The 20,706-nt window shown below is 28.0% G+C and overlaps 1 protein-coding gene across 4 annotated transcripts in view; it reads right to left on the bottom strand.

Moving 5' to 3' along the window:
• Positions 1–20,706, bottom strand: part of LOC111675441 (A disintegrin and metalloproteinase with thrombospondin motifs 9) — a 143,758-nt gene that overhangs the window by 62,526 nt on the left and 60,526 nt on the right. Inside the window, exons 1-2 of one of the 4 annotated variants that reach the window (XM_046950457.1) lie at positions 20,389–20,705; positions 19,460–20,329 (exon numbers count right to left, since the gene is read on the bottom strand). The exons of the other annotated variants lie outside the window; for them this stretch is intronic. Coding sequence (XP_046806413.1) covers positions 19,460–19,558 — 99 coding nt within the window. The 5' untranslated portion in view covers positions 19,559–20,329; positions 20,389–20,705. Of the gene's footprint in view, positions 1–19,459; positions 20,330–20,388; position 20,706 lie in introns of those variants that run through there. 4 annotated transcript variants of the gene reach the window in all.

Here is a 20,706-nt window from a genome sequence, read left to right on the forward strand (position 1 = left end):
TATTTTATAACACATATTATATATTTAAATAAATTTATCTATTGTGGGTCAAATATTGAACTGAAATAGAATAAATTCTAAGAGATTTTTCTTCACATATTTATATAGGAATTTTAAATTTAATGTTATTTTGGTGGATATTATCCATAGATGAAGAGTTCAAAGTCAAGGTAATAGTGTATTTTTGGAGAAAATTGTAACTGCAGATGATAAGATGATCATAAATATTATAACTCTCAATAACATTAAAACTATCTCTTATGTGCTTGAGTGTTGTTTTACGTGCATTCCTTGTAGGGAGATACAAAACTCTCCTGTAAACTTGTTGTTTTTATATGGAGAGTATTTTGCTCTTATAGTGTTTAGGAAGGAGATCTAATACTTCTGTTTTGTAATTTAAAAGTGATATATGATCTCAAAAAAGTATTCCTATTTATTTTTTGGTCTAAAAATACTTTAAATATTTTTATGACCCAACAATACTTAAAATAAATTTTAATTTATTAACCTCCACAAAGTAAGTACTTTTTTAAACATTTTTGCTTTTTAAAAGTATTTTAAATTAAATCCTAAAATTTGTTTATAATAAAATCAAAAATATTTTAATTAATATTGAAAACAATAAAAAAAATATCTTAAACAAAACATAAAACCCACAAACAATTTACAAAAAAAAAAACTAAAAATAAATGCAGCAAACAAATTAACATTTTTGCTAAGTAATCTTGGCAAATTTAAAAAAAAAAAATAATAATATTAAATAAAATCTCAAAACAAATCCAAAATATTCTTATTTATACTTATTTTAATGTATAATTAATTTCTATAATTTACTTTTTAAATCCAAACAACAAAGTTGTTAGGAAATTGAAAATTTTGCCAAAATCAGACGTTGAATTGTACATCATGGTCCAGTAGAAATTTATAGAGCACAAATAAACTAAACACACCCTTAAACTAAAAATATATTTATTCAAATAAATTTTATACAAATTTACTAAAAATTTATAAACAAAAACCGCAATATGAGTACGATAAATTTCAAAAAAAAAATAAAAAAAAAAATAACAAGAAAACAAAAATTTTAACGGAAAATATGAACTAAAATTATTTTAAACAAATTTGTTTTGAAAAATTATAGAAATTTAAAATTTATATTTTTAAATCTGTTAGTGAACAACAAAAAAAAAAAAACTTAAAATGTGAACTGTGTGTGTTTCTAAATATACCCATTTATTTATTATTAATTTTAATAAATTTTCTTTTTTTGTGAAAGATTTTGCTAAAACTGAAATGAGTTATGATGCAAAAGAAATTTGTCGATTTCTTTTTTTCCTATGTGATATTTTTTTCATTTTGAAATATTAATTTAAAGCTTTCGTCTCTTTGAATATAAACAAATTGCCTTTAAAAATGTTTATGTTCCGCAAATGGGTCAAGTACAGAGTAAAAAAGAGAGGAAAGGTCTGGCTGCAGATGTCATTCAACCTTGAATTTTTTGTTTTCTTTCACGCAATTGATATATTGACAGGTGTTAGGAATTTCAAATAGTCCTTTGAACCGGGTAGTCATGATCTTGAAATAGTTTAACGAACCGGAAGGTAAAAACTAAATAAATAAATGTTTTGAAACATAGATTTTGAGATTATTGACTGATCTACAGTCAAAATGTAGCCTTCCTTAAAGGCAAAACTTAAGACTGAACTAGAACTGAAATAGAACTGAACTAGAACTGAACTAGAACTGAACTAGAACTGAACTAGAACTGAACTAGAACTGAACTAGAACTGAACTAGAACTGAACTAGAACTGAACTAGAACTGAACTAGAACTGAACTAGAACTGAACTAGAACTGAACTAGAACTGAACTAGAACTGAACTAGAACTGAACTAGAACTGAACTAGAACTGAACTAGAACTTAACTAGAACTGAACTAGAACTTAACAAGAACTGAAGATGAACTGAAATAGAACTGAACTAGAACTGAACTAGAACTGAACTAGAACAGAACTAGAACAGAACTAGAACAGAACTAGAACTAGAACAGAACTAGAACTGAACTAGAACTGAACTAGAACTGAACTAGAACTGAACTAGAACTGTACTAGAACTGTACTAGAACTGAACTAGAAATGAACTAGAACTGAAAATCTATAATCATAGTGATCTATGGCTTTCTGATCTTATCTCAAAATTGTTAGAAATATAAAAAATACTACTTTGTACTCTAGAATGGAGTCATACTTACAATCATTCAAATACGTTTAGAAAGGAAAATATTTCTTACCTGAAAAGAAGGAAATAAAATTAATTAATCAAAAAAGTCGCAAAATTTTAATTTGTATTTTAATGACATAAAAAATCTTGAGATTAATTAAGAATTTGAAACGCTTAATCTCGCACAAACATTTATGGCAATCTTAATTTAGTTCATTTGCAGTTTTTATGACAAAAACAAAAATTCTAAAAAAAAATCAACTAAGTAGTTTTATAGAGACAACAATTTTTTATGATACTCAAAATATATTTATAATTCTTTAATATACATGCATTTTTTAAGAACATATATTTAGATATTTTTTGCAAACAGTAAAAAAACTGAAATTTATTTTTAAAAAGGAAATAGTAGCAAAAAAGAAATAAATAAAATTATTTTTTATACAAAGGAATTTTTAAATTCTCAAAGCTTTAATTATTCATAAAAAAAATAATTGTCGTATTTTTTAAATTAAGAAAAGACGAAAAAGGAACCCCTAAAAATACACAATAAACCAGATCCGGCATAAATAAATCAAAAACGTATTTAAAGTATAAATTTCATTATTCTTAATTAAACTGAAACAATGCAAACTGGTGCAGTTAAATTATTTATTTAAACCATAGAAAAGAGACACAAAAATATGGTCATTAATTTTACTTAAAAATATTATTAACATAAAATTCATTAAATTTTTTTAAAATTTTAAATAAATAAAGTACAAAAAGTATTATTATTATTGTTTAATAATAATTTTATTTAAATCCATTTGTATGCCGGAAATGATATTTCTTTCCTACTGGTTGTTCTTTATTTTTCAAATCTTTATTATAACGGTTGTTATTTCTACAGTCACTTGTTTAAATGTTCAGTCATTTGTATTTGTTTTCTTTGAACAAGACAAGATTTAATAAACAATAGTATTTATTTATCTATTATTATTCTTTATTAATAATTAATTAATAATCAACTACATAAAAAACATACAAATAAACAAGTGACTGCAGACAATTGATAAATGTTTTATTTGCACAAAAATTAATACTTGAACATAGAAAAATTTGCATACAAATGTTTTAATAACAGGGGGTATGAATTTTATGACAGAATTTTGAAAACAACTGCAATGAGAAAAATATGTTGCAACTATTTTAAATTAGATATAGAAAACAGTATTTAATAAAATTAAATGGACACTGAACATACTAGAACTGAACTAGAAGTGAACCAGAACTGAACTAGAACTAGAACTGAACTAGAACTGAACTAGAACTGAACTAGAACTGAACTAGAACTGAACTAGAACTGAACTAGAACTGAACTAGAACTGAACTAGAACTGAACTAGAACTGAACTAGAACTGAACTAGAACTGAACTAGAACTGAACTAGAACTGAACTAGAACTAGAACTGAACTAGAACTGAACTAGAACTGAACTAGAACTGAACTAGATCTGAACTAGAACTGAACTAGAACTGAACTAGAACTGAACTAGAACTGAACTAGAACTGAACTAGAACTGAACTAGAACTGAACTAGAACTGAACTAGAACTGAACTAGAACTGAACTAGAACGGAACTAGAACTGAACTAGAACTGACCTAAAACTGACCTAGAACTGACCTAGATCTGAACTAGTACTTAACTGGAACTGAACTAGAACCGATCTAGAACTAGAATTCAATATTTGCTATAACCGTTTTTAACGACAAGTTTACCTGAATAAATAATAAGGTATTGCTGACGAAAAGTTCTTCATTTTGAAGCTTCATGTTTTGCTGTTCACTGCAATATTTTTTCGGTTTAAACCACATGGTTATAACATGATTCATTTATTAACACACACTTTTACCACACACTGTTGCATATACTTGCATACTTATTAATGATTTTATTAAACACACAACATCATATCGTTATTCTTGCAATTTTATTTTGGCTGCATTCACCTTAATTTGAAAATTTGATAATTATAGCCTTTTTGCACATATAAACCATAAAATATTTAATGGTCTTTAAAACACACTTTATTTTATGTGGATTTTTCACTCAATTTGCCGATTGCAAATTCTTATGTTTTTTGGTTGATAATTAATTTTGTTGATAATTGACACAATTTATAGAGAGAAAAATGTTTAAATCAAATAAATTACGAAAAATACGACTGCATGACTGCCAAAAATGAAATTGATTAATTTCAATATAACTTTTTTTCCTTTTAGTTAAAGAAACCAAAAACCAATCGAACGTTCACAAGAATCAACCGTCTTATAAAATATGCTTCACGAAACTGAAACCCACAACAAAAAATTCAAATGATAAAAAAAATTATTGATTGTGGTCATGGTGATTGAGATGGTGATGGATGTAGTGGTCATTAAACTTTAAGGAAGACTTAATGAATTATTAATTTATTATGACAATATGGACAAAATATAAAACCAAAAACAAAAAAAGATAAAACATATAAAATAAAGCAAAGTATTATTAAGGGAAGTGTTATTTTTATTAATTTAATTTACAATTATTTTAATTTTTGTAATAATATTTAATTTTTAAATATGTATAATAGTAAAATGTATTAATATTAAATTATTAAGAGGCGCCTTCTCTGCCATAAAATTTGACACACCTTGTCAAATAAAAGTATTAATAATAATATTTTTTTATTGTTTTTACCAAATAGGTTGTTATTTGGAAATCTATAAAATAATAATAAAATTTTGTGTTTGCATATTTAACATTGCAATTGAATTTTTAATTTAATTCATTTTGTTGTATGAATCTTAACGACTACAACAACCAATTTATTAACAATTTTTTGATGGCTTGTTAAAGTGTCTGCTGGGAATAAGTAATGAGCATTTCATATGATTCTATAACCCAGCAAAATGTTAAATTGAAAAAAAACAATTGTTCCTCTCTCTCTCTGAAACTTCCTAATATGGAACTAGAAGAGAACTGGAACAGAACTAGAACATAATTAAACCAGAACTAGAACATAACTAGAGCAGAACTAGAACAGAACTAGAACAGAACTAGAACAGAACTAGAACACAACTAGAACAGAACTAGAACAGAACTAGAACAGAACTAGAACAGAACTAGAACAGAACTAGAACAGAACTAGAACAGAACTAGAACAGAACTAGAACAGAACTAGAACAGAACTAGAACAGAACTAGAACAGAACTAGAACAGAACTAGAACAGAACTAGAACAGAACTAGAACAGAACTAGAAAAGGACTAGAACTGAACTGGAACTAAACTAGACAGAACTAGAACAGAACTAAAATTGAACTAGGATAGAACTAAAACTGAACTAGAACTGAACTAGAACTGTACTAGAACTGAGCTAGAACTGGAGAATATAGTAGGTTACTAAATACTAAAGTTGGTGCAATAGACTTTAGTCAGTTCTAAAACTATTATTAGGGCTGTAAACTTCAGTCAAGATGATAGATTATTGTCGGGTTTATAGTCAAGACTATGAACTATAGTCAGGACATCAGACAACAGTCAGGACTATAGGCTATAGTCAGGACTATGGACTACAGTCAGACTATGGTTTAGACTAAACTTTAGTGAAGTTGGTATTCTAAACTATAGTCGAGGCTATAGTCCCGATTATATTTGAGAGTTTACACTCTATTTGGCAATATAATTTTTCCACCTTATACACAGAGGGATAAATCCAATATGTTGTAATTAATATCACTTTCATTCAATGTTTTTTTAAATCTTATGTATACTTTTTTTGTAAATTACTTTGAAGTTTTTTTGTTGTTTAAAATGCAGCATTTAGTTGGCGAATTCTTTAAACTCAACAACAAGCGTTTCTACTTTTCCCAACAATAATTTCCCTTTTAATTTCACATATTTTTCTTATCTACCGCCAAGTATTTAAATGAAAAGTGCTGAATGATTTCTACTGTCAGCAAGACTTTTAACAAAGATTTATAAAGAAAGCAGAAACAAAAAATTCTCATAATTCTAAACATTTTAAATATTTACACTTAATAAAAGCAACAACAAATAAACACAAAAACTTAAATAATACAACCCACCTTAAAATGCTCTTATTTCGTTTAGATAAAAATCAATAAATTTTAAAACACAAAAATTCCAATAGAATACTTTTTAGAACTTTAGAAATGTTTTTTTTTTTTTTTAAGTTTTGCACTTTTTTATAAATTTAGGGCTTATTGAATTTTTATTAATTATTTTTAAAAGTTTTATTGAGTATAAAAACACAACCTTTTGTTTTAAGTGTTAAAATTTATTTAATATGTAGTTTTTATTTTTTTTTATAAATATTTTCCTTTTTAATTTATAGAATTTCCTATACATTTTTGATAAACGTGCATTAATTATGCAATTTATTTTTTTAATATTTTTTTAGGCAAATAATTTTTCTTAGTATTTAAAAATTATTATTTAATGTATTTAAATAGTTATTTAATTATATTTTTGTTTTAACAAAAATATTCGTTTAATATATTATTATTATTTGTGTAACAAATAATTCATGTAACAAATTTCTAAATGACACACTTCCGCCTTAAGCGACAACAAAAAAAAACGACAAAAATTTTTGTTTTTACAAAATTTGTTTTCAAACAAACGGCAGACGACGTTACAATCTGTGTACGGCAAAAAATATAATATTGAAATTTATTTTCAAAATAATTTGAAAAATTAAAATTTTTTTTTCAAATACTAAACACCCGTTAAAATTTTTATTTATTGAAATTTGTATGCGAACCGTTTGTATGTCGCTGCCGCCGAGCTAGAGCGATAATCGAAATAAGACTGATCGACAAAATGTTTGCGAAATTCTTTGGCTGAATTTGTTTTCAATTGAGTTAATTTTTTTTCATTTCATATATATATATGTTATTTTGGGGGAGCATAATAATCTCCCGATTTGTTTAGATCAACGAGCAGGCAAAAAATGCCTTTTATTTAAACAAAATAAATAAAATTGAATTTGAAATTTGTCCCCCTATATACCCCCTCTATTAAAGCAAAAAAGTGTTGAGTGTTGCGTGGTGTTTTGTGTACCTTGTACCTCCTCATGGGGTTCTTTCGGTTAAATTTTTTTTCGTTTGTAGTTTCTCATTTGTTTTTTTTTATTTAGTTCTTCTAAACAACCGGCTAATAGAGGTGCCAAAAGGTGTTTCAGACGCCGGTTTGTTAAGAACAGAAAACATTTTATTTAAGCATTTTAATCTATTATTCTACTCAGTTCATTTCAATTGTTTAAAGAGATTACTTTGGTATAAAATTCTATACTGCAATTGACTTGAAATTGGATGTAGTAGTTGTACTCTACACTATTCTATTACCAACTTTAACATGTCCCTTGGTGCTTTCTTGCATACACAATATGCTCTCAGGACTCTGTAATAAGGTTAATTTCCGTTGATTCCTCAGCATGATCATTTGGTCCTAGAATAGTGGAATGGATAAACAATAAATAAGAGCTAATGGTCAAGACTTGATTCAAAAGCTCCGACGTGACTAATAGTACTATATAAATATAGTATTATGACTCTGACAGAAATGATAAGGCTGCTTTGTATTCGTAGGGATTTAGGCAATATGTGGGATAACACTCTGCAGGTTATGCGATGATATTGAAAAACTACATCATCTGTCACTAATTTAAAATATCCTCTACCTATTTCGCCCTGAGACTTTAATAGGTAGAAGATATGATTCATAACGAACACCTGCAGATTTACACTCTCAAATTTCCAAGTCTCCTAAATTAGCCTCATCTTCGATTACTTATCACAATTTTCTTCTTTTTAACGACAGATAACTCTATTCTAATTATTTTTATTATACTTTAGTTAAAGAATTAATGAATTTAAACACTAGGTGAGTTTCTGTAACAACGCACCACCGCCCCATTGTGCTTTTTACACGCCGGTGGCAATTTATATGGAATTTCCGGTTCCGCGTACGTGCACTTTGCTCAAGTACTTGAGCTATATATTCTCTGATCATTGCTGTCCCCTTGCTTAACTTATGAGATGCAAAAACATCACTTCCATTTACAACCACTCAGATGGGATGACCACTGTCGAATAAGGCGAAGTCTCACAGTCACTTCTCTATGGGGTGTCTGTTATCATCGGAAACTAAATATAGACTTCACCACAGCCACTACGTTGATCCCGAAGAAACCTCAACCAACTGTTCAGTAGGGACATAGTCCTGTTGGCATCCGTAATAACAGATTTTGTGGGTCTCTGGTTGGACCCCATGTCAAATAGATCCAAGGAACATAATAGGAGTGAAATGACATAACCAGTTTATAGTGCTTGTAGACTAGAGTTAGAAGGATTGCAACAACACAAGATGCGGTCATTCATTAAGGTAATATGCACTTTTGTGAGAATATAGATAAATCATAAAATAAGCCGGCGAGATAAGATCCCAACTTAAGTTGTTACCAAGTTAAAATAATGGGCGTAAATCCATTTACATTCTGAAATCTAATTGATTTCCTTAGGCTTCCGTGTGTTTGAATTCTCTTTAAGTTCTTCTTTATTGTTTTTTACTCCTGATTCTTAACTTTCTTTAATTGAAATTGCATTAGACCTTAGTTGTCTGCGAGTGAAGTTGCACTTCTTTGGCGCATTACCCTTCTTAACCTGAACTAACCTACAACATCAATTTTGTGCCAAAATAAAGGAGAAATATTCTCAGTGTAAGATAGTTCGAGATTATAATTAGAACTAGGGGAATCTAAGGAATGTATTGTTGAAGATATCAGATATCTTGGGAATGAAAGATATCTGATTGAAATCAAAGACTGAAAAAAGGAAAAAAAAATTGTTTAATATTTTCTTTGAACAAGAAGAAGACGAAACCATTATATTAGTAGGGTATTCAAAAAGTCGACTTTTTGCGTATTTAATATATTTTTCTCCTTTCCCGAAGACTAGAGAGAGCTATAAATTTTTCAATTTTTCTTAAGTCAATAATATGATGACGACTAAATGCTAGTGTTTTGCTCCTTTAAACATTTGTTGGCAAATTTTAACAAAAACCCCCCAGAAAAACAAAATCTCAGAAGTGAGGGCCGGCTGGCTGACTACTGAGTTCATTTATTTCACTCGATCATTTTTTTTTTGTTCTTTCGCTAAGAGTTGCTAGCCGTGTGTACTAAAATAGATTCCTTAGTTTTCTAAATTTGTTTAGAACGTGCGTTCAGTTAAATCAAATATTCCGAACATTTGGTTCTCTTTTTTTTATTCTACTCACTAAAAGAATCATTTGTGTGCGATATTTTGTATATAATTTTTCTCAATTTTTTTCTAATTCCTTAAAATGTTTAAAACACGAGTAGTTGCAAAAAATTTGAGAAAATAAAATTATAAACAATAAATAACCCCCTAAGAGAGGCGTGTGTGTATTTGCAATTGGAATTGTTTAAATATTCCCATAAATTATGTATTAGAAACTGCAGTTTTGGCAAAAAATTAGCATTTGAATTTGAAAGTTTCACTGGGTGTAGTTAATGTTTTTAAATGTATTTTTTTCATAAATTTATTTAAAATATTATTTAAACGACTTTATAAACAAATAAATTTTAAAAAATTATCATTTATTTATATTGAAATTGAAAAAGTACAAAATTTTTTTTTAAATAGTGGAATTTTTTCCATTTTAATAATTTTGCAATTTTTGGTATTTAACCGCAAAATGCAGCTGCGTGTGAAATCTATTAATTAGTAACAAATTACATAATAAATTGAAGAATTAAGACAAAAACTGAAATTGAAATGAAATTACAACCAAACGGTTAAGTCCTGCCAGGAATGAAAAATTTTGATAAGTAGTTCATATAGCAAAATCTATAGTCCAACCTATAGTCTAGCCTATAATCTAGTCTAGTATATATTCTAGGCTATGGTATAGACTATAATGTAGTCTAGTTTATTGTCCAGTCTATATTCTAGTATATAGTCTAGTCTATAGTCTAGTCTATAGTCTAGTCTATAGTCTAGTCTATAGTCTAGTCTATAGTCTAGTCTATAGTCTAGTCTATAGTCTAGTCTATAGTCTAGTCCATAGTCTAGTCTATAGTCTAGTCTTTAGTCTAGTCTATAGTCTAGTCTATAGTCTAGTCTATATTCTAGTCAATAGTCTAGTCTATAGTCTAGTTTATAGTCTAGTCTATAGTCTAGTCTAAAGTCTAGTCTAGTCTATAGTATATCTAGTCTATAGTCTAGTTTATGGTCTAATTTAAAAACTAGCCTATAATGTAGTCTACAGTCTAGTCTATAGTCTATTCTATTAGACTATATAGTCTGGTCTATAGTCTACTCTAGTCGAGCCTATAGTCTATAGTCTATTACATATTCTATATTCTCTTATTAATATTCTTGAAGTTTGACCCGGGTTAAAACAGGCACGATCTGGCCTGTTAAGCTGTCATTATAATTGAAAGGAATCAATAAATTTAATAAACATTCATGAATATGTATTATTAATCTTAATACTAACACTTTTTCTTAATAATTTATGGAAATTAATAACAATTTAAATAATCAAAGAAAACATAAAATTTCTAAGAAATTGTCTAAATATCGCATTAATCTAAGCTATTAATTAAAAAGATAAATTAGACAAGAATAACTGCATTTTTAGCCACTGACCCGCCTCCAACTAAATAAACTACTTAAAATGAATATTTATGTTTATAAATTTGAAATTCTATTCCATAACCAACACGATCACCAAATTGTTAAGCAGCAACTACAAGAATTTAATCTCTTTAAGTGACAGAAATTCTATTAAAAGTAATTTATCATTTTATGGTTTTTATTTGTTTATAAATTCATTTTTTTTCGTTTTTTAATTCATAGAAGTGTTTTAATTCGCCATAAAAAAATAAATCACTAAAATATATAATTCTACATGCAAATTGGTAGAAATATTTTATTTAAAAATTTTTGATTAAGCATATAATTGTTAAAAAATTATTCGCTAAATGACATTCAGAGAATTTTGAACATAGACCACCGAACACACTTTAGCAGATGGATAGACAATTGAAGAGCTGAAAATAAGGCGGAGATATGATGACGAAAAATATATGAACTGAAATTATCTATAAATTAGAATTAGATACTTAAGGAATTTTTCTATTTTATTTGACTTATGGTCAACCCACATGTGGTATTAGCTGTTGGATGAAAACATTTATAGATACATTTATTGTCCAATGTGTTTTAGTAAATAATTTAAAAGTGTTGAAATGAGCAAAGAAACTCAAGTACGAGGGTTGTCTAAAATACAAGAGAAAATCATGCAGTTTTAGTGTTCAGACACTTATGAGAAGTATATAGTGTAAATATCGAATTATATTTGGAGCTACGTCTGAGCTAAAATGATCGTCATGTAAGAAAAATAGATTTTTAGAGGAATTACAGAAGCTTATAATACCCTTCACCTTCGTGAGAAGGGTATATATAAGTTTGTCATTCCGTTTGTAATTCCTATAATATAATTTTCCGACCCTATAAAGTATATATATTCTGGATCCTTATAGATAGCGGGGTCCGTCTGTCTGTCTGTATGTTTGTTGAAATCAGTTTTTAGAGGACCCCAGATATCGGCGAGATCCAAATCTTCAATAATTCTGTTAGACATGCTTTCGGGAAGATCGCTATTTAAAATCAGCAAAATCGGTCCATAAATAACGGAGATATGAGCAAAAATCCGAGACAACCTCTTAAAATTTCATCTAAAACTGAGATTTTTTATTAATGCTTAAACAGAAATTGCAAAAAACAAAAACAAAATACATAATCATACGTTAAATTTTGTTATTGTACTCTGTTTATAAAAGCAAGGCAGAGCGAGAGCAGCAGAGCAAGAGTAGCAGTGCGAGAGCAGCATTAGTGTGTTATTATTGGCTAGAAACATGAAATTAAGTATGTGGAGTCTGGTTTAAGTTAGAGGCCATAAAAGGGAACTTTTTGGTACTTTTTCGCTTTTTGCATAAGTACTTATTTACTTACTTTTTGCATAAGTACTTATTTTTGTTTGACGATGAACAAAAAATAACTGGTTACAAATCTGCTTACCCGACTTTTCCCGAATAATAACTGGTTTTAGAGTTATTTTTTCATGTTTTCTAGTCTATTCTCTTACTCAATGCCCCATTAAAAAGTAGTTTTATCATTCTATCTGGAATGGTTTTCACACAAATGTAAATCTTAACATTTTGTGCAAAAGCTACCAAAGTCAACTACGGTTAGAAACACTAATTCCTCATTGGACACACGCTATAGAGAATTGACTATAAATTCTATTCAAAAAAAACTAATTTATTTTATTGATAACGACAACTCATTACCAAGTAATACGAAATAACAACATAACCTACAATACTTATTACCAAAATTTGGAAATATTTTACTGGGAATAGGAAGATAGAATAGAAATAGATATATGAGCCTGTAAAATAGCATTGCTGGATAAAAATGTGTCCTTCGAAAGGGTAGTGGTTATTGTTGAAGCATTGTGAACCATTTTCAAGTAAATTAACGGCCAATAGGACTGATAGAACCAAACGTAACTAACTAACTATCTATTTATTTATTTATTTATCTATCTATCTATCTATCTATCTATCTATCTATCTATCTATCTATCTATCTATCTATCTATCTATCTATCTATCTATCTATCTATGTGTTCAGACACTTATGAGAAGTATATAGTGTAAATATCGAATTATATTTGAGCTACGTCTGAGCTAAAATGATCGTCATGTAAGAAAAATAGATTTTTAGAGGAATTACAGAAGCTTATAATACCCTTCACCTTCGTGAGAAGGGTATATATAAGTTTGTCATTCCGTTTGTAATTCCTATAATATAATTTTCCGACCCTATAAAGTATATATATTCTGGATCCTTATAGATAGCGGGGTCCGTCTGTCTGTCTGTATGTTTGTTGAAATCAGTTTTAGAGGACCCCAGATATCGGCGAGATCCAAATCTTCAATAATTCTGTTAGACATGCTTTCGGGAAGATCGCTATTTAAAATCAGCAAAATCGGTCCATAAATAACGGAGATATGAGCAAAAATCCGAGACAACCTCTTAAAATTTCATCTAAAACTGAGATTTTTTATTAATGCTTAAACAGAAATTGCAAAAAACAAAAACAAAATACATAATCATACGTTAAATTTTGTTATTGTACTCTGTTTATAAAAGCAAGGCAGAGCGAGAGCAGCAGAGCAAGAGTAGCAGTGCGAGAGCAGCATTAGTGTGTTATTATTGGCTAGAAACATGAAATTAAGTATGTGGAGTCTGGTTTAAGTTAGAGGCCATAAAAGGAACTTTTTGGTACTTTTTCGCTTTTTGCATAAGTACTTATTTACTTACTTTTTGCATAAGTACTTATTTTTGTTTGACGATGAACAAAAATAACTGGTTACAAATCTGCTTACCCGACTTTTCCCGAATAATAACTGGTTTTAGAGTTATTTTTTCATGTTTTCTAGTCTATTCTCTTACTCAATGCCCCATTAAAAAGTAGTTTTATCATTCTATCTGGAATGGTTTTCACACAAATGTAAATCTTAACATTTTGTGCAAAAGCTACCAAAGTCAACTACGGTTAGAAACACTAATTCCTCATTGGACACACGCTATAGAGAATTGACTATAAATTCTATTCAAAAAAAACTAATTTATTTTATTGATAACGACAACTCATTACCAAGTAATACGAAATAACAACATAACCTACAATACTTATTACCAAAATTTGGAAATATTTTACTGGGAATAGGAAGATAGAATAGAAATAGATATATGAGCCTGTAAAATAGCATTGCTGGATAAAAATGTGTCCTTCGAAAGGGTAGTGGTTATTGTTGAAGCATTGTGAACCATTTTCAAGTAAATTAACGGCCAATAGGACTGATAGAACCAAACGTAACTAACTAACTATCTATTTATTTATTTATTTATCTATCTATCTATCTATCTATCTATCTATCTATCTATCTATCTATCTATCTATCTATCTATCTATCTATCTATCTATCTATCTATCTATCTATCTATCTATCTATCTATCTATCTATCAATCAATATGTCTATCTATCTATCTATCTATCTATCTATCTATCTATCTATCTATCTATCTATCTATCTACCTATCTATCTATCTATCTATCTATCTATCTATCTATCTATCTATCTATCTATCTATCTATCTATCTATCTATCTATCTATCTATCTATCTATCTATCTGTCTATATATCTATCTATCTATCTATCTATCTATCTATCTATCTATCTATCTATCTATCTATCTATCTATCTATCTATCTATCTATCTATCTATCTATCTATCTATCTATCTATCTATCTATTTATCTATCTATCTATCTATCTATCTATCTATCTATCTATCTGTCTGTCTGTCTGTCTGTCTGTCTGTCTGTCTGTCTGTCTATCTATCTATCTATCTACCTATCTATCTATCTATCTATCTATCTATCTATCTATCTATCTATCTATCTATCTATCTAGTTACTAGCTAACTAACTTGCTTATTAACTAACTTGCAGGACCTTAATCAATAACAGTTGGATTAAGGCAAAGACACAAAGTGCGCTGGCACTTCCATATGACGACTACTGTAGCAGTTGTTACAACGAACACGAAGAAGATATCATTGAACATTTCCCTCCGTACTGTAGCCTTGGCCAGTCAGACACTGCACTATATAGTAGATCTATTTTCAATTGATATTTGTCCGTGGCTCGGGTACATCCCAGTGCCGTCAATTACAGTTAAATATGTTGTAAAGATTTATATAAACTTTCGTAGAATTTAACAATGGTCCCAGAATTTTATGGTTTTATATTTTACGATTCCTTAAAAATGCTAGAAAATTAATTGCACCCAACCCTCGGATAACGGCTACCAAACCAACAACATTAGATGACATAAAAAACAAAAGCGTGAACAATTAACACAATATAAATAATTCAACAAAATAAAAATCAAACAAGAATCCTAAACCATAAACAAAAAAAAAAAAAAAAAAAAAAAAAAAAAAACAACAAATAACTAATGATGGACAATAAAAAGGAATTAAATCTAAATGCAATACATATACATCACATGGACTTGGACTCAATAATAAATAATTAAATAAAAAAACAATGAAACATAAATTTTAATCCAATGTCACAATTACCCAGTGGCTACGAATGGTAGAGTAGCTAATCATTTGGACATTTTTGCAGTTAGTCATAATATTTATGGAGTCGTCAAAATGTTGTTTGGGTTGGTTTGAATTCTTGGAAAACTGAGTTTAATTTTAATTCTGGATTAACAAATAAGATTAAGTTGATAGAAATTTCATAAAAACCAAGTTAATGAAAATCAATTGCATTTAAAAAACTAAATTAATTAATATTAAACATAAATTTGTGCAATTTTTTCCACTAACAATCCTATTACTAACACTGCCGACAAGGGCGTGACCCAGTAAACATTTCAACATGTGTTGAACTGAAATGATTATGTCACCCCCTGCAGAGTGTTAGAAATTAATATCAACAACAATTAAATAAATAATACACACATTTTTAATAGTTTAAATAAATTTTGAAAAAATAAAAATAATTTAAACTAAAAAATTCTACATTAGAATGCAAGTTGTGGCATTAACAAAATTGCGTTAATAAATTTTATATCACTTTTTAAATAAATGTTTAATGATAATTTTAATTAATGGGATTTTTTCTATCGTTTTCTATCTGATTGTTAGCTAAAAAAAACACTGGGAGTAGATTTATGTGTTTTTACCTTTAAAGTGGACAGTTTTGTTGGTGAAAAGTTAATAAAAATTGTGTTCCAGCTGAATGTGTGTTGCATTATTAAGTAAGAACATAACTTTTTATTAAAACATTTTTAGGTAAATTCTATTATTGCAATTGTATGAGAATAGATATTTCAGTTTATTTTAGCTAGAGATTGGATTACAACAACAAACAGGGGTCTGGTAAAAAAAAAGAAATTTATGTGTATTTGGAATGTTTGAGAGGGGGGGGGGTGTTGTAATACTACACTTGAATTAATTGTAATTCAAGGTATACCAATTATTATTGTTTGCAATTGTAATTTATGTTTTCCATATACAAATACTCTTATTATGTAATTGAAGTTTTGACAACTGCAATTATGTGTAATTGTAATATAAGAATTTCACATTACAATAACTACATTTTACATTATAATTTTTCCTAATAATTACATTAAATTTGTAATTAATAATACCTCAATTACAATTCCATATAATTTCATTTGGTAAACTTAAATTACAAATACTTGATGAATAACCAATTGGTCAGTTACACTTTTTAACTAATTTAATTTTAAAAACTGCAATTACAATAACAAGCAAAGTAATTTCCAATTATACATTGACCATGTAATGAATTACTTTGTATATTCGTTAACCCCTAAGTCTGCTATTGTCTATAGTTTTATTCCAATCTCAGTTGTACCAAATCAATTCTTATGAATGCACTTCAAAGTGACCGCATAAGAAATTAGATCCAATAGATCTTGTAACTACACACAGAAAACAGATCGATGGGAAATCGGTTACCATGATAAATATGTAGTTAAACTAATTAAAATTGTATCGCTGTTATTGAAAAACTGTATACTTTACTAATTTTCTATATTCAGTATTAAAAAACAATAATACTAATCGAATTGTGGTTTTAACAATTTCTAAATCAATAATTTGAACTGAATTGTATCGGTTATTAAATTCATTTGGCAATTCAGTAAATGTAGCCGACTTTTATTTAGGATTAAAACGTAAGAACATCAATATTAGTCGCTACAACCGAAAAACAGTAGAAAGTAAAAAATATTGAGCACTGCAACCAATTATCAATTGAAGTAATTATTTAAAATTTAATTACGGTTAAAGGAACCAAATTCGATGTTCACAACCGATTAATTGGTAATTATAGTTGACGTACTTATACAAAAATAAATAAAATAAAACGAATTTATAATATAAAAAAACTAATTACATTTGAGGATAAATTAATGCAGAAATTTGGATACAAAAGGTAATGTTTGGTGTATTTTATATCTTATAATCTATTTTGTGTTATTTTTCTATAATTTTTAATAATTTTACAGCAGCGGAAAGGCGTGGAAAGATAGTGTTCCTTTGAAAATGTTGAGCAGAATCAAAAGCAAAATCCCTGTTTATTACCATGAAAATCTCAAAGCAAAAGGGGAGAAGTTATTTTATATTTATACGTTTTGTAAGTTTATACATATTTATATTTTATTGTAAATACTTTACACAAAATAAATATATTTTCAAATACACATAATTCACAAATTGTTTTCTATAAATAATATTTCAGTTGCTAATACCAATAATTTCAATCCAGATTACCGAATAATAATTAAAAATTTTTGTGTACACCATATATTCAGTAATACTAACCGAATTATACATTAATTACAATCGAATTTTGGGATAGTTATTAGAACCGACTGAATTTGATTGGAAACAAATTCGGTTATCACAACGAATCTGTTTTCTCTGTGTACGTATGTTTTTTATCGTCCTTCCGCAGGTCCTTCATGAAATGCATAGTGGTAGCTCCCAACTGTGTGATGTTAAAGTTGGAATGACTTCTCCCAACGTATGTTTTTTTATTGTCCTTCCGAAGGTCCTTCCTGACATGCTTCGTGGTAACTTACAACTGTGTGATGTTTGGAATGACTTCTGCCAACAAAGAGATGTGTTCCTTGATTGATTGAACATCCGTTACCTCATATAGATGATGTTCTGAAGTCATTCACAAGCACACCGATACAGTCCTTAGAACGGCTTTATATTTGATTTGTACGTTTCTCCTATGAAAATTACTAAGAGAAGGAGCATAATTAAAAACAGAACGGCACTGTAAGTGATTGCAATGACAAGAGCTTAGAAAATAGACTTTCAAAGGTGACCCCCAACATATTCGTGTGATGTACAAAGGATATTTATCATTCCTTTTATAACACTGTCTCTCCGTCTATCTCCTGAAATCTCAATAGCTTTCATAATATTACTGACGAAATTATTTGTTCAAATAAATAAATCTCTCTTTTAAATTTTCCATATTTCGTTCCACAATTGATCGAAATCCCCATAAAAAGGTACATTTCCGAAAATCATATAATTATACTATATTCATACAGTCTTAATGGTTTAAAGTCAAAACTAGTGATATATATCTTTACTGGTTTTATTCCCCAAAACATTTTTAGTACAAATAAGGGGCGTGGCACTTCCATATTAAAAAAAATTAAAAATTACTTTATCTTGGCTTCTATTGTAATTAGAATACATAAATTTTGTATAAAAACTTTAACATTCCTGTGAACATTTGGGTATAAAATGGATGGTCTAGCGATAGGGGGATAGATTATACCTTCCATATTATTTTAAATATAAAAATTCGTTTATCTCAGAAACTATTAAAGTTAGAAATACTTTTATCTTCGCAAAGAACTTTGACATGTATGTAAACCTTAAGGGGGAAATGGACGGACTTTTATAAGGTGGGTGGGTCTTACAATAGGGGGCCTAACAATATGGATAATTACAGCTAGAAACCTTAAACATTTATATCCACACGCATAGAAAAAACATGGTTCGACATGTTTACTACAACTATACTATACTCAGTATTATTGTTATTTTAATTAGATTTAAACAATATTTTAGTTACTGACAACATGTTAATGTGAATTATAAATTTGAGTATAACTGACTGAAGCATAATTTTGTTTGCACAACTAAACAATGATAACAACGAAAACATATTCTGTTATTGAATCATAATATAGCAATATTATAAAAAATAAAAAAAATTATTATGATGAAATATTTAAAAAGTATTAAATCATAATATGATATTTTAAAATTGTTACAATAACCATACTATATTTAGACTGTAATCATAATTTTAACCATAATCTGGTAATCTTAAAACATGGTTACAGCAATCCTGTGTAAAAACTGATATTGTAATATTTATAGAGTTTCACAATTATCACCTCGAAATCATTAAAAAATTGTTTTCCTTTTATAAAAAATTCAAATAATTTACCTTTGTTAATTCCTTGGGCGATTTATATCCATAATTTTTGTTGAAGGATTTATGCTTAAGTGCAGCATCCTTAAATTTATTAAACTTTATTTTAGTCATTTTTCTAAATTTTTTTAACTTTTTTATAATTTTTTAACCTTCTACATGAACTTTATTATTTTCTTTTTATAATTTGCACACTTTTTATAACAATTGCTTTTGTTATAATTATTATAAGAATATTTTCTTTGTGTAAATTTTTAATAGATTTTTTATTAATATATTTTTTTCTGTTGAAAAACACTTATCAATCATACAAATTTCCACCTTTCACAAACTGAGCCTTAACATCACTTTTCACTATGGCAAGAAAATATTTGAAAGTGAATAAAATTTATTTGTGGGAAAATTCGAAAATTTCATATTTTAATTCATCAAATCACAAGTTCAATGTCCGTTCAAATGATTAAATAATTTTTATTTTTAACACCTCAAAATATTTTTTATTTTATTTTTTTTTTTTTTCAAAAGTCACTTTATTATCAAACCGTGATTTTTTTTTAAATTTTCTTAATTTTTAAATAAATCATATATGTATAAAAATTATATTTAAAGGAATTGTTGTTTTATTTTAAGAATTCTTTTTTTATGGCGCTTAAATTTTTTTTAGCCATAAAGTAGAATGAAAAAGATTTTGCCACAACACTTAGGGAACCAAACCAAATTGACTTTGATCACTTGCTAAATTCGTACTGAATGTCTTGTGTTGATCAACAACAGCAGCCAGCCAGCAACAAGACAACATGTTGTTGGTTGCTTGTTGGTTTCTTAGTTTGTTTTGAGAAGATGAGTTGAGAATGTCTGTTGGTTTTCTTTGTTGCCATCAGCTAGCTGTAAGCAGAAGCAGTGGTTATAATGATATTTTTGGTTGCATGTATATGATGATGTACATGTTGCTACAATATCTTAGTTGTTTATTTTTCAATGCTTTTTGTTGTTGTAAGTTGTTCTCTTGTAACGAAATCAAGTTGCAGGAATAAACTGATTGCATTTATGAATTGTATATACTTAGTCAGTCACTCGCTCATTCACTCTACAAGTAACACGTCTTTACCTCGTCTTCCCTGTGAATCTTCTGCTTTGTTATTGTTTTATTGTGTCTTTTTTTTTAAATGAATGTGACGTTTACGTTGCCTGATCTGGTCTGGTGTCATTCTTTGTATAAAATTGTGTTTTTTTTTTAATTTTTTTCGTTGTTGTTGTTATTA

Source organism: Lucilia cuprina, chromosome 4 (genome assembly GCF_022045245.1).
Source record: "Lucilia cuprina isolate Lc7/37 chromosome 4, ASM2204524v1, whole genome shotgun sequence".
Classification (NCBI taxonomy): domain Eukaryota; kingdom Metazoa; phylum Arthropoda; class Insecta; order Diptera; family Calliphoridae; genus Lucilia; species Lucilia cuprina.